We start from the raw sequence: 14652 nt of genomic DNA, 5'->3' as shown, positions 1-14652 counted from the left end.
GGGACGGCTCCGCAGCTGGGCCGAGGCGCCGCGCCGAGGACCCCCCGCCGCAGCCCCCGCGGGACCTGCGAGGACGCCTCGTCGTCAGACCCCGACAAACCCGCGCTCAGCGCCACAAATCTTGGTGCCTCTGAAACACGCTGGCCCTTCCAGAGCACCATTTGTTTCAGTTCACCAGAGGCATCCTTTTCTTTGTTTGCTTTTTTACAGCTAGCGAGGAGGACGCTTGATGCAGGTAAATGTGTCCAGGCCCCTGGGACGGAGGTTTGCTCTCCTGCCTGTTTAATTTCTGTAACCATACTGAAAGGACAGCCTCAGCCTGTGTTTTCCCCCCACCCTTTACTCACAATTTGCCTGTACAAGTGGAAAGCCGTGGTATTTTTCCCCCGTTGCCACAATGCACGTTCTGGTTTCTAACGCCGTTCTCGGGAGCGGCAGCAGTGGCTGTCGTAGAGAGGTTTGAGTCTGAACTTCTGTACGGCTCTCTGAACTTCTAGATTTTTCCTCGACCGCTTTCTACATGGATGAATTGCTCCGTGCGGAGCTGGCCTTTTTGCTGGATCTTTTTCTTGATCGTTGAAAAGGCAGAAGTGAAGCTTTCTGGAGACAAAATGCTTTGATTTGAAAGCAGGAGGGAAAGGATGGATAAACCTGTCAGGCATAAGCATTCAGTCCGTGTAACAATTATTGTAGTTCGTTGTTACCTCATTTGCAGCAAAATTGAAAGTAGGTTCTATGTACATAGCAAAGAATTGGAGCGAAAATGTTAAATCTATGGCAGTTTGAACAAACAGAAATATAGAACTTAATTTTCTGTTTCAGAGCTTAGCATTAGGTCAGTGATTTTTCAGTGTTCATAGATGTATAGACCAGAAAATTCTTCTTTTTGGCCCGTGACACACTGAATTTCAGCTTGCTGGTGATAGTTCTCTTGGCTTTTGCTGATTTCTTATACTTCATTGAAGGACCCTAGGGGTCCTTGSTCCCCAAGTTGAAAATCACCGTGTCAGTTAAAAATTTCTTTACCGGTAAACCTTTCTGCTGAGATTGCAGTTTGACTCCTTGGAAGAACTGCTGTTTGATTTGGAGATGTGACAGAAGTGAGGGTCTCCTCCCTTTTGAAAGGCGCGTTCACATTCTTAACGCAGGACTAGGCTTGGATGTGGTGGACAAGGACTGACCAATATTTTCCCACAGAGGCACTGTGGATGCGTGTAGACCCAGCCCGGTGTGACTGACAGTATGGGACAACCTGCTCACACAGGCACCGAGTTTGTTAGTGGCCGGGATGAGGCTGGCAGTCAGAAGCCATGGGGTGCTATTCTCTGACTCGGCCGGGCCGCATCTCTGAAGCCTAGATAGGTTCGAGTGCGTTTGTTTTTTTTTGATGTAGGTAGGCCTGAGAAATGCTGAGTGTCTGGAGGCACAGTTGCTAGATAGCCCTGGCTCCCAGTGCCTCCAAAATCAGCCCTTTGAGCTGCTTCTTGTAAAATGAGACTAAGACTAGTCTCACAGGCCTGTTGGAAAGTGTGGTCTCACTCCAGGCAAAGTGGAAGTGTCAGCATGGATGCTTTCCAAATAACCAGCTCACTACTGTCCCAGGAGGAAATTCCGCAGGAGTGAGTTCTCCAGAGAAAGTCATGCTTCCTATCCTCTTCCCTTCTTCTGCCCTTGCAGAATAGAAGACAGGAGCAAGTCCAGGGAATGGAGCATCTCTTACAGGAGGAGAGGCTGAGAGAGCTGGGGCTGTAAGGGATGGGGAAGAGAAGGTCTTACCAATGTGTATAAATATCTGATGGAAGAATGTCAAGAGGACAGGGCCAGACCCTTCTCAGTGGTGCCCAGTGACAGGACAAGAGGTAATGGGTGCAACCTGAAACACTTTTGATCCACCCAAACATAAGAAAACGCTTCTTTAGTGTGAGAGTGACTGAGCACTGGAACAGGTTGCGCAGAGAGTTCGTGGAGTCTCCATCCTTGGAGATACTCAAAACCCAGCTGGACTGGGCCCTGGGCAACGTGCTCTAGGTGACCATACTTGAGCCTGGAAGTTGGAGCAGATGGTCTTCAGAAGTTCTTTCCAACTCCAGCTATCCTTTGAAAGACATCGTTCTCCCTGTCTTGCTGTGCAGCTGAATGTACTCATGCATGCTGAATGTGTTCAGCATAGACACAGCCTTGCCTTGCTGCCCCGAGGAGTCACTGAGTGCACTCCTGAGCTAAGGAATATGGCTGCAGGGATGAAGATAATCTAGTAATTAACTTCACAAGGATTTTCTTTCTTTCTCCTACAAAATGTGGCCTATTCACTTAGGAGGATCACTGGGCTACAGCGTCCATCTGAATCTTCCCTCTGCCCAAGCCCTTGAGAGCTGGTGCTGCAAAGAAGGAATGCAGCATGAATTCCTTTTCATTCCTCTTGCATTAAACTTATTCCGGCCATGGGAAAGTGTCTCTTGCTCAATCCAGAGGAGACATTTACTGTTGCATTACTGCCTTGTGGAGGCAGATGTTGTTGTTTTGGTCTGTAATTTGATGTGAGGACTAGGCGACAGTTTCCAGACAGGAATGGTGCAAATCTGGGGCTGCGATTCTGTTCCTGCAGGTAGCTTTGCTCATACAGCTTTTCCTCAGACAACTTTATTAGATTAGAAAGTCAGGAAGCATTTCCCAGAGGTCAGGCACCAGGAACAGAGGATGTTGTGTCTTGTGCCTTTTTGTGGAAAGCATTGCTCCTCAGAAATCGGTTGTTTCCATGTGTGCATGTCTGTCTGTACCACCTTCCCTCCTACATTTRCTGCAAAGTCAGTGCGAGAGGAGTGGTTTGCTGTTCGTAAATGTTACTATTCCTTCTTCATTTGAATGGGTATAAATTCRAATGTAAAATCGCATCCCACAGGAGTCCTGGGAGCACAAAACTGGAATGGGTCTGAGCCCAGCCTCCTTGCAGGAGAACTGCACCAGGTAACTCGCAGAAACGCAGCTCTGTTGGTGAAGGTTTTCCCCTGCGTCAGCMGTAAGGCTTGTTCTGGAGTTTTGTGCGATAGACCTAGAATAGCTGCGTGTCCACAGCCTGCTCCGTTCTCCTGAAACAGCCACGCAACCTCACCAGCTGGCTGCGTATCATTAGTTATTCTTGTGGCAAAAGAGGGATGTTTACTGTTGTCCCTCCCTGCCAYGCTGTGCCACTGCCCACGCACGTGGCGACTGGCTTGGATTTGTTAGAATTGTTGTGAATTGCTGCTCTCTCTGGAGCAGCATCTTGGAAACTTGGAGGCTGGGAGTAAGCAGCAACCCCCAAAAGTTTCGTCTGGGCTATAGTGTGCTGCCTACCTGTGTTGGAAGACCTTTCAGGAGAGTGGCTGTGGATAGCTGTGTGCTGTAGGTCAAGTATCCTCACTTCAGTACAGAGGGTGGGACTACTGTAGAGAAAGTCATCTTTGGAACAAGAGGTGTGGAAGAAAACAAGATACATTGAGCTACCAGGTTGTTTCTTTCAGCTCAAAGGTACTGGGTTACCAGAATCGAACCAYGGAGGACCTTTTGGTGGTGAAAGTCACCTGAGAACCCAGCACTGAGCAACACAGCAGATGATGGCATGTGTGATAGAAGGCGAAGTATCCCTCTTTGGTTATGGCTCTTGTGACCCTCACAAGCAAATGTTCCCACTTTATCTCCAGCAGGTGGAAGAAAACATTTTGTTGTGATAGTGCATGCTGTTTTCCCCATAAAGACTATAAAGGCTTTGCTCTGGAAGCAGCTCTTCTTCCTGGTCCTGAGGTGCAAGGTGCAAAACTTTGCAGCAGATTTTATTCCCTGAAGCCTTAAATGAGATTTGTAGACTGTGGTTTTGCCGTGTTGCATGTTATCTTTGGCAGAGATAAGAATGTTTTCTGTTTTGGGAAGCGCAGGCTGTGTTTGTATTCAAAGCTCTTTTCCTCTGAGTTCTGTGGAGTCCGAGCCCTCCTTGCTACGCAGATACTGTATATCGTCCTGGTGGGCTCTGGGAATTTAATGTGTCACTTTTAAAGTGCTGTGGGAGTAACAGTGTTGTCCTGCTCTTAGGAAACTTTTTATCCAAAGATCTCAAAATGCTTTTAAAAGAAAGCAGAGGAGCGATGGTTGAATGTTGCAGGTTAGGGTGGGAAAGTGAGTTGTCTCGCATGAGCTTGCAGGTGAACGGCAGGGTAGATCTGAGCACTCGGCAGCTCCCTGGGCTGGGATGGCGCTCTGGAAGAGTTGTTTGAGAAATTGTTGGAGGAGGCAAATTGAATCACAGTCCTGCCTCTGCCTCTGGTGCCTGGCAGCCCTGTGTTTGCAGGGAGCTCTGTAAGAGGAGCAAGGTAGCCGAGATGCTTGGCTTACTTCTACAAGTTTATTCTAGTAGCTGAGTCAGRCTAGTGTGCAAACTGGATGGGAATCGCCTATGGAAGGTTCTTAAGTGCTGTAAGAAATKATGTCCAAATATGCTTAATAGCTATTAGCCCTTGATCCAAATCGGGGAAGGGAAGATGATGAGGTTCTGAGCTTTTTCTCCAGCTGTTCCTCCTTTGGTGCTCATTTTTGGAAGAGAAGAACACCCCCCCCTTTTTTTTTGCTCTCTTTTCCCAGTTTATTTCTGGGAGAAGTGCTGCATGTTTTTGTTCTGCTGTGGTCTCTGGAAACAAATTTTGCTGCTCTGACTCTCTCCTTCTCTCTCACTTCGGGTGTCTCTCTCCTGTTACTCCTAGATGCTGTTCCCCGGGCTGCTCAATCTGTTCCCAGCAGGAACAGTTGGAAATCAGTGTAGTTACTGCCAGTTTAATTTTTGCCCTAGGTCTCTGAGGAGTGGAAGGGAGACCCTCCTGAACCTTATTTAATTTCATGCTCTTACTGCTCAAGTGAGTCTTTGGCAAGGCTCTGTGTWTGTGTGACAAACTATACATGAAAGTACACTACAACCCTATGGTTTCTATGGAAGCTGGGTGTAGCAGATTATCTATTTCAGGAGCTGCTTTGGGCATACTTAGCATATTGGCTGAATATTTTTACTAGAATACAGAGCAGTGAGATATTGCTAATCATTTTGTTGTTGTTCAGTTTAGCAGAAACACTCACAGATTTATGTGACATTGTTAAGTTCCAGAGCTAACAGTCTGCTGATGTGATTGGAGTGGCTCACGCTCCTCATCAAGTTGGAGAAAGGAAAACTGTTTCTATCTAGAAAACTTGTGGAAATGCTGAGGCTAATGGACAGGTAATCTTCATAAACTACATTGGGATGTCCCTGTGACGTACCTTGTAGAAAGTACAGTTCTACTACTTTAGTATAATTACAATATTTTACTGAGTCATCAGAAGTAAAAGGCTAGTGGAGCTAAATAATAATTTTCTGTTCATTTAGGAGACCGGTTATTTTATATATATATAAATATAAATACTTTTGTAAACATATATAGTCATTCACAACATAGATGCCTTTCTTATGATTCTAAGAGAAATATGCTTTTGGGGCAATTCTGACTGAAAATGGGGGTGACACTAAGACTGGGCATTCCCAAAACCTGTGTGTATTTAACTGTCAGCTTTCCTCCTGAAAATGAAAGGTTTATTTCTTCCGCAGCTGCGTTGGTCAATCCCATGGTTGCTTTTGGCTCGCTAGGTTGGAATCCTGCGTAGTCGTTATCAACCTTCACCAGTGCAGAAATCTCAAGAAAGTGGCCAGTAATGGAGATAATGTCTGTTAATGAATTTGAGCTCTTTGCTTTCCCAAGTTGACTTTGAGAGGCTCCTTTGGAGTAAGCCGTGGACCTCCAAAGCCTCATGGACTGCAGGTTGGACAGCAGTATTCTCATACTTGCTTTGGTATGTACTTACATTACCTAACTTCTGTGTTCTTCYTTACAGAGGCAACCTACAGCCTCCTTTTTCAGCCAGTAGAAAAGCACATAGCAATCGTGGTAAAGGAGAGAAACCCCAAGTTTCCTGTATGGTGGGAGAGGCTGTGGTGACACATATGCACTTCTCTGACAGGTGGGACAGGCTTTGGTGCAGCATGGATAGCATATGGAGGAGAGCCTGTCACAAAGTACTTAATAATACGTGGCAGTTTAGAGAGGGTGTCTCCTCTATGGGCCACAAGTGTTAATCCAGCCTTGTCATCTGCCCCAGGGTTCCTAAACAATATCATCTGCTAGGAACAGATGGCTGGACCAAAAGGTTGCAAGTGGGACAACTTGTCTGTGGTGTCTTGTCATGTCTGTGGCTGAGCCGAGACTGGGAGCTGGGTGTCCCAGCTCCTTGTTCACCACGGCGAGTGGGGAAGCTGAGGAGCACGTGGCTGGGAGGTGGTGGCCTTTCCCTTCGTGTCACATGCTGCCCAGCTTAACCGAGGGAGGACTTGGATGCCCACAAGCTTGTCACTTCTTGCCAACTATTTTAATTGGTTGTAAGACTGAAAAAAAAATCCTTCTCCTTATGGAGCTTGTTGTGAACACAGCTCCCTAGGATTGGTTTATACAGCCTGCCCGTGCCCTGGGAAAGCTTAGCTGCCGCAGGAGCTACCGTCCTCGAGTCAAAGCAGGACCTACAGGGAGACCCATGTGGTTGCCATCAGCTTGTCTGTAACAGGGAATGGTTTGCTGAGATTGCTTTGGTTTGTAATTAAAAAAAAATGCTTCAGGACTTATAAAATCCTGGAGGCACTGTCAAGGATGGTTTCACTTAGCCTGTTTTCACCGAGGCCTCGGCGCTACTGCCCTCTTGGCAAGAGCAGGTTTTTGGCTGACAGCTGGGCACACAGTTGCTTCACAGTTGTGCATGCCAGACCCTTGGAGGAAAAATAGCTTCTGCGGTGGCAGGTGTTACGTTTTGCTGTGTGCCTGTTTGCTTCGGGTTGTTAAACGCCTGGGAGAAGCTGGCATTCGAAGCCAAGCTGGAGTGGCAACGTGCCTCCCTTCATTAGTGATTGTGTTTAAGGCTATTCCGTCACTCGGAAAGTGGTGGCAGCTGGTGCAGGGAAGCGAGAGGTTGAGTTGGCGTTTGAGGGGCAGCCTGGGAGGCTGCAGAGCAGACATGCTTCATGTCATCTTAGATGTGTGGCTGCTCAGCTGCTTCCTTCCAGGGGGAGCCGGGCTCTCTGTGATCAGCTGTGCCTTGCAAAGCCGCAAGGATGATGATTGGGTCCCCTTGGGCCATCCCCAAATAAATAGTAAAAGGTCAGGAGAAGTGCTGGGGAAGGTGGGGGGGTTGCATTGAAAAAAGCTTGTGCAAAGAAGTAGGTATGACTTTCCATGTTCTGAATCTTCCAYGTTTGCAAAGAGGACGTGTATTTAATCACAGTAGTGTTGTAATTATTTTGAACTGAAACAAAAACACATCAGAGAGATTTCTGGGGTCTTGGGTGCCACGATCACCAAGCGTGCATCTCTCGCTCATGAAACCCAAGTGCTGTGCTGAGGGAGGTAACATTGGCCCTGTGCTACAGGTTGGGAAACTGAGGCAGGATGACAGTGATCTACCTAAGATACTGCTGCAAGCTGGTTGCGAAGCCCACATCCTCTGTGGCTCCTGGTGTGAGACAGGGCGTTACATCTTTAGATGAAATCTGGACTCGGCTGTTTCTTTGCAGAGCTGTGTTCTTCTACAGTGCTGGCTACAACCTGTGTTTTGGCCATGAACACCAAAGAAGTGAAGAGTGTTCTGGTTTGTGAAAACACATTTTAGGGACTGGCTAATGGGGGATCTTGCAGGAATAACCTTAGGATAAATTTTAAAGGGTTTTTCTTTTTGCTTCTGTTTTTTGACCTTTGTTTCCCTGTCGTTACCCACTGCTGTCTGTTACCTGAGATTGCCGTAGCTGATAATGGGAGAGAACCAGGGGCCTTGACAGCGCATCCCTGCAAGCTGGCTTTTGTGGAGCACACCTCCATGGACCAGCCAAGTTGCTGCAGAGCCTTTGATCTAACCATCCTGCTGAGGAACAACCTGTCATTTCCCATACCACTGTTCATATGTCCCATTGGCTACGTACTGGGGAGGGAGTGAGAACAGATTTGCGTTGCTTTTTCCAAGACTGAAATGGGGGAAGAATGTTCTTTTCTCCAGGCTAAAATTGGTGGCAGCATGGTAAACATTTGCCTCRGGTTTTCAATGAGTTGTCACCATTGGCTCACCATTGGGACCACAGTGTAGTGTAGATGTCACAAGTTGGCTTGAAACTGGTGGTCTGGGCTGCTGGTGGCAGCTCTGGAGAAGCTGCCTGGAGAGTGGGGAGGGCAGTGCTGGTGCTGAGCGCTGTGGTCAAGGCCCCACGGGTCGTGCCCGTGTTGCAAGCTGAACCTCGGAGAAGTAAGTGCTTTTGTAGAGTCTATGACAAGTGCTTTGCTTTGGGATCCAGGCATCTCCATGTGTCATTTGGCCAGAAGCAAATTCCTGCTCCGAGCCAGAGGATTCCTGGGCTGTATCCTGACAGCAACGAAGCAGGAAGATGGCATCCCTCCGTAGCTGGAAGAGGATTTTAATAGCTTGCCAGCATTGGCATTGTAAACACCATCTTTGGTGTTTGTGCAAGGGGAAAAAACAAGCAGGAACTTGTTGTCGTGGTTCAGTTGATGTCTAATAATAGAAAAATATTTTATGTTTAACAGATTTGTTTGCTTTGTGTAGTAAGAAGAGATTGGGGTGGAAAGTCTGTGTCCACAGGAGCTGTATTCACTTAGAAGGACTCATAAGTATATCTGGGTAATACAAGAGATCTTTTCCTAGCTGGATGATCAGCTTGGAGACAGATGTTTGATTAAATTCTCCTCTGCCTTGGGAAGCTGGGCTGTCCGTCTTACAGCTTGTGTCAATGAAGTTGYAATGTTTTTGCCCTTGCAAGAGTTACAGTTGTATGTGGAGGCTTATGATGCTTTCTGAAATTACTTTTTAGCCACACGCACTTTTCATTGTTGCGTGCTAGTAAATCAATTGGATTCAGTTTTCAAGGGGTTATAAGTTGGTTGAAAATGGTTTGTTTTGAAAGTGTGGCAAGCAGGATCTCCCTTTTTTGCCTTTAAGAGAAGGAATGGTCAGTGTGTTGGAGGTCTGCAGCTGCAGGAGGAGTGAATTCATTTAAAGGGACAGTCTGATTTGTTTTTTTTTTTTTTCCTCCTCCTCCTTTCTGCAAGCCCAGTTCAGATGGAAATACTTTTTGCGGGAGCATGGCAGAAGTTCAGGMCATTTATTCCTCAGTTTGTTTTATACGTGATGAGAAGACCTAATGCACATTTGGTTTCTCTAAATTATGACTTGACGTCTCTCTCTTCTTGTATTGGCTTTTCATGTACAACCACTTTATCGTCTTTCAAAATATGACTGTAAAACTGCACTTAGGCAGGCTGCTCAGGGTAGGCGTCAGACCTGGGATTAGTTGATTGTAATRTTTCATCACGGCAGCTATGAATCCGTAATGTGATCGCTGTTGGCCTTTGGAAGAAGGGTGAATCTACTAAAATGCATGAAGAGGCCCATCTTTGCAAGGGGCGCAGTCCTGCYGTGCTCACGGAGTCATGGGCTGGGGGAAGTCCAGCAAAGAGACTGGTTCTGTTCTGGAGCCTCTCAGGGCTGTTGCAATGAAGTGACAGATAACTTTTATTTTTTATCTGGGATCATTCTCCTCCAACAGGCTGAGCTGTCAGAAAAGCAKGTTTTATAAGCGTTTCAAGCAGGTGTGGTGGTAGTTGGTTTTTTAAGTGGACAGCATTGCTAGTGTATCTTTAGTATTTATTTATATTTGGCTGGCCAATATCATCCGTACTACGGCTGTGTGTAGGAGCCTCGGCCCTGGCCTGCTACCCAGCAGTGGGTTGGCCCTAAACAAATACAAAACATGGATGGATCCTTCTTCAAAGGAAGAAGAATTTTGGTCTCGGAAAGCATGACTCTGGCTGATGGGAGAAACCCCAGGAACCAGCAAGATGATATGGATTAGTCTATAGTGAGCAGTCGCTTTAGCCCACCAGTGGCTCGACCGCGGCGATCACATTGCTGAACTTTTGCTTTGTGGCAGTGTTGCTTCTGTGTTCGCCAACTGATGCTTTCTACGAGTGGAACTTACTGCTAGACTCTCACTCAGCTGCTCCAGGCTTTCAGTCCATGTCTGGAATTTTTATTTTGTTTTGCTTTCTGCTGCCAGTAGGAAGAAACTTGGAAGAGGCATGAGCTTTTTGCTTTGAGCTTTCACCAGGTTATACAGCTGGCTGAAAAGCCAGAGTTACAGGTTGAAAATCAAGTGTTTTCTTTCCTCAAGAGCAGACCCACCCCTACAGAGACAAGGGGTGGTGCAGAAGGGACAGAGCATCTCCATGCAGGTCTGAAGGTGACCACCCAGAGAGGATGTTTGGTACCACCCAGTGCTAACAGGGAGGGAAGGCGCATAGTCCACTGATGAGTCTGTCTGAGTATGGGCACTGTGAGATAATCTCCTGGAGGAGACCTTTAAGGCGTCCTGCTCAGTTGGTGATGTTGTAAGTGCTCTCCCACCACAGTGATTTTTCAGGAGAGGGTGTATTTGAAGCCTCCTCCATATCAAAGAAACAAATGTTTCTTGACTTGAAATCCTGCCTGCTAAAGCTGTGTCTGCACAATCCTTGGAAAACGGGTTCAAGTCCAGCCTCAGGACTAGACTACCTGCCACCTACGTCCTAGCGAGGAGCCACTGCTGCTTGAGGTTTCAGACCTCCTGGGAGAGCCCAGGCTACCAGTGGGGCTAATGCAGGGCTAAGCTCCCTGGTGTCCATCTCCAGCATACATCAGGTGTGTGGGAGGCAGAGCATGCTGCAGCCTGGCCCACCAACAGGTTTTAGAATCTCTGGTTTTTGCAAGCACAGTGTGGATGCTTTGGTCTTGTCTGCAGGTGGGTTACAGCCAGCCATGTGGGTGGAAAACAGGTGAGGGAGGGAGGCTGGCATGGGTACACTCCCAGCACCGTGAGATGAAGAACAGGCTAATGGTCAGAGCCTTGCTTGGTCAGTCCCTTCATCCGCGGTATCTGCTCTCTCCCTTGGAATAAGATGGGAGCTACTAGTAGACAGAATCATTGCAATAAAAAGCCAGATGCAAATTCTGAGACTTATTTTGTCATCGTGAAGATGCTGAAATCTTAGAAACCACTCTTGTGGGACAATTTATGTCTTTAAAGATGCTTTGCTGACTTTATTTTACCTTAGATGCAATTATTTTGATTTTATTTGATGTGATGTTATCAGACGCACTTCTCTGTCCAGCAGAGGTGGCAGCGGTGTGTGTGAATTGCGCATCACTTAGCTGAGTAGTTACTAACGTACACAGGTTCTAGTGCTGTGGTCATATGGAAACTATTTAAGAGTAACCATGCTTTGCTCTCCTGTTTGCTTTTAGGGCTTGATTTGAAGAATTTGCAGGGTGCAAGTGTGCTCCCTGTATGTGGATGGGACAGCTGTTATCCAGGAACTCTGCTATTTGTTTTGGAGCAGAGGTGAGAAAGAGAGTGAAAGGTGCAAGTGCTGGCACTTGCAGAAGAGCCGTGGAGGCATGTTTGGGGTCTAACTGCTACAAGTTTATTTAATTTCAGTTTGTGCTGACTCGGGAGCTGAAGATGGGATGGTAAATGTTAGCGCTTGGGTATTCCCCAGCTTTGCAAAAGAATACGTGAAAGACATGCCCGCCTTTGAAACTCTGCTGATGTGTTTGTCAAGGGGAAGGCTGGAGCGCAGGGGACAAGCTGAGTGCGTTCGATGTGGCAGGTCGTTGATGCTGCCGGAAAGTGTCACTGCACCCCATCCCTCCATCTCTTGAAGGCGGGAGCTGGTTTGGAGGGTTGTTTTCCATCCCTTGGCAAGGTGTAACTATGCAGGGACCCTCCCCAGAGAGGGGTAACTCCCCTCCATCACCCTGCTCCCTTCCCCTGTCAAGGTTTTTGTTACTGGAAACCCAGTAGGCTGTGACTTCTTCATGGYGTTCAAAGACTTCAGTAAATAGGGAGTAACAAGGAGAAGCACAGAGTGCAYTGCTTTGGCATGACATAGACTTCACCTCCTGTTTGCTGTGAGTTGGACCTCAAGGTGTCCCAGATTGTTGCATCATTTAAACTGAAGCTGATGTGTTTAGTTTTGGTCTTGCTTCTTTAGATCTGCAAATCCAGTCATTGCCTACATGTGATGTCAGCTCAAGGAAATGCTGTTGTTGCTGGAAATACTTAGCCTGGGACAGTAATTCTCCAGGAAGGAGTTCTCTGGTGTCCTGAGAGTCCACCACGTCCCTATGGTGCTTGCTGCGGGTTGCCAGAGCAGCCTGGCTGGCCGAGCTGTCTCGGATTAGGCTGACAGATGGGAGAGGGACAGCGTCACGATCCTGTGAGYGGTTGTAAGACAGGTGTCACTGCAAAGAGCATGGCGTGGGAACCTGGCAAGGCTTGGAGGCACCTTTCAGCTAACCACGCAGTGAGGATGAGCCCTGTCCCCACCCAGGCCTTCCTTTGAGCTTTCCTGCTGCTCAGGGCAGCTGCAACCCAAGTGTCTGATTGAAYGCTGCAGTCCTCATCTGTGCTTGCTGCTTTGCTCCTATCTCTTTCTGCTTTAATTCAGCAAGGGAGGGTGACCTTGAGAAGGATTTGACCTGTCACTGAAAAGACCATTAGCAGCACCTGGGTTGTCAGATCCACCAAATTCAGAAAAAGATTATGCYCGAGCAGGAGCAGCCCTGGAAGGGAGGCAGCCCTTGCAGTTAAACACACAAACACGATCGCATCTGATGCGGAAAGCCAYAGGGCACATCGGGGGCCGAGCCGGAGCCACGCTGATGGGTGTTTATGTGCGATGCTGCTGCCCTCGCCTTCTTTGGGGGCCAGCACTTTCTTAGCTCTTGATGGCAGCTCTTAAATTAAATGCGTGTTGTTGGAAAGCTCTTTTGCTGCCTAGTGAGCAAAAGGCATTTCCATCCTTTCCCTGCATCCCTTCTCTGTCTGTCCCCGTGCTCGTCTGGTGTGAAGCCTTTTTCTCGGTCTCTGTGGATGCTCCAAGTAGCATCCTCGGCGGGCAGCATGCTGACAGGGATGCAGAGAAGAAGAGTGTTTTTGTGACGAGAGCCACAGCTTAAGGAGGAGATTGCCTYGTGGGCAGTGCCCATCCCCGGCAGAGCACCTCCCCGAGGGTCCCTCGAGGCTTGGGGGGTTACTCCCCATCTGCGGGCGGCCCTGTGCGTGACCTTGGGTAATATTTCTGCAGCGCTCGGTGCCTTGATGTTTTCGTCACTAAGCCAGAAGGATTGTCCTCCTTTGTTTCCTGCCTCAGGAGCTGCTGCCGGAAGATACTCAAGGAGATCTCGGTGGTAACGTTCAGAGAAATCAAGCAAGTGTTGGGGAGGGAGCAGGTAAAAATCTGTTGTGGGGCAGGTGAGGGATTGGACAGTGGATTTGGGGTGCAGTGAGCACAGGGTGGGTCCTGGGAGCCCAGCGCACAGTTTTGTTTGCCGTGCTGGGCGATGCGCGGGGTAGGACTGGGCTGCGGCGCGTCCTCCCCCCCTTCCCCTTGGTGTGCACGCTGGCAGCGGCCCCAGCAGCCCTCCCCTCTGCACTGTGAGCCGCGACGGCAGCCGGGGCGCGCGCGGAGCTCAGCAGCGCGGAGGGGGTTGAGATGCCTCTTCCCACGCTGGCCCGGTGGGTGAAGAAGACCTTTCCCCATCGGGGTGGGGGGCTGGCTCGCCGAGCCCTTCCGCGATGGCTTTGTTTTGCAAAGCGGCTTGAAAAGCCTGAGCGGGACCTTTGCAGTTCACCCAGCGCCGCAGGCGCGATGCTAATTCTGCATTGGGCTGTCTGAGCATTTTAGGAGACGGGATAAATCTGTATGCTGAAAGGGGGRAGGTTGGTTGAAATGTGCACTGTCTCGGATGGCTGGTTAGTAGCCTGTCCAAGCATAACCATTTAATTGGAATCATAAATCCTGCAATAGGCCAATAATATATGGCTTTATTACAGCCACGGGGTACTGGTTCCCCTCCCTTCCTTGCTGTTTGCTGGGTTTCTGTGGAGTCCTAGCACACATAATCCTTCTAGGAATCAGCTCCTTCCCAGCTGCAGATATCTGAAGGAGGATCTTTGCAGGGCAATTTTAAGTTGTGTGKTTTTTTYTKTTTKTTTKKTTTTTTTTTTTTCCTTTCAGTTGTGTGACATGGGGTGAAAGAATTATTTACTGACTGGCAACAGCTACCTTGCATTGAAGCTTCTTTTCTGTTTCTGTGCTCTTTCCCCCTCCCCCCCCTTTTAATCTGGTTTCTTTCAGAAATAAGGCTTTTGCAGTCAGACTGACTAACTATCAGTTATTACTCCTCCAGAAACATTTTAAYCCAGAGACCAATTTCAGCCAAAATTTGACAGAAGCATTTAGGTCTCACAGATAATACCCTACAGGCTTTAAGAACACTGAAAGAGGGGAAATCCAGGTAATTTCCTGCCTGCAAGGAGAGGCTACAGCAATTGTGAGTGCAAATATTACCTATCTGGGTGCAAGTGCGTTGATTAACATATTTCTGCCTACTGGGGAGTGGGAGTTTGTGTCACTGGGAACCAACCAAAATACATGTTGCTTCTTGATTTGATGATGTTTAGAAGATCSTAGAGGGAGCTCAGGGTCCTGGGAAAAGGAAGAGAGAGTCTAG

General features: G+C 48.1%; 1 protein-coding gene across 3 annotated transcripts in view; it reads left to right on the top strand.

Annotated features, from left to right (window-relative positions):
• Positions 1-220: 220 nt before the first annotated feature.
• CTIF (cap binding complex dependent translation initiation factor) overlaps positions 221-14652 on the top strand; it is a 198948-nt gene continuing 184516 nt past the window's right edge. For all 3 annotated transcript variants that reach the window (XM_085322151.1, XM_085322150.1, XM_085322149.1), the window contains exon 1: positions 221-235. In XM_085322151.1, the coding sequence (XP_085178277.1) occupies positions 230-235 (6 nt within the window). In that variant the 5' untranslated portion in view covers positions 221-229. The remainder of the gene's footprint in view (positions 236-14652) is intronic.

This window comes from Rhea americana, unplaced genomic scaffold (genome assembly GCF_003343005.1).
Source record: "Rhea americana isolate MKP2758 unplaced genomic scaffold, rheAme1 scaffold_75, whole genome shotgun sequence".
NCBI lineage: Eukaryota > Metazoa > Chordata > Aves > Rheiformes > Rheidae > Rhea > Rhea americana.
The sequence above is the reverse complement of the archived record's forward strand: the minus strand, read 5'-3'. Positions and strand labels throughout refer to the sequence as shown.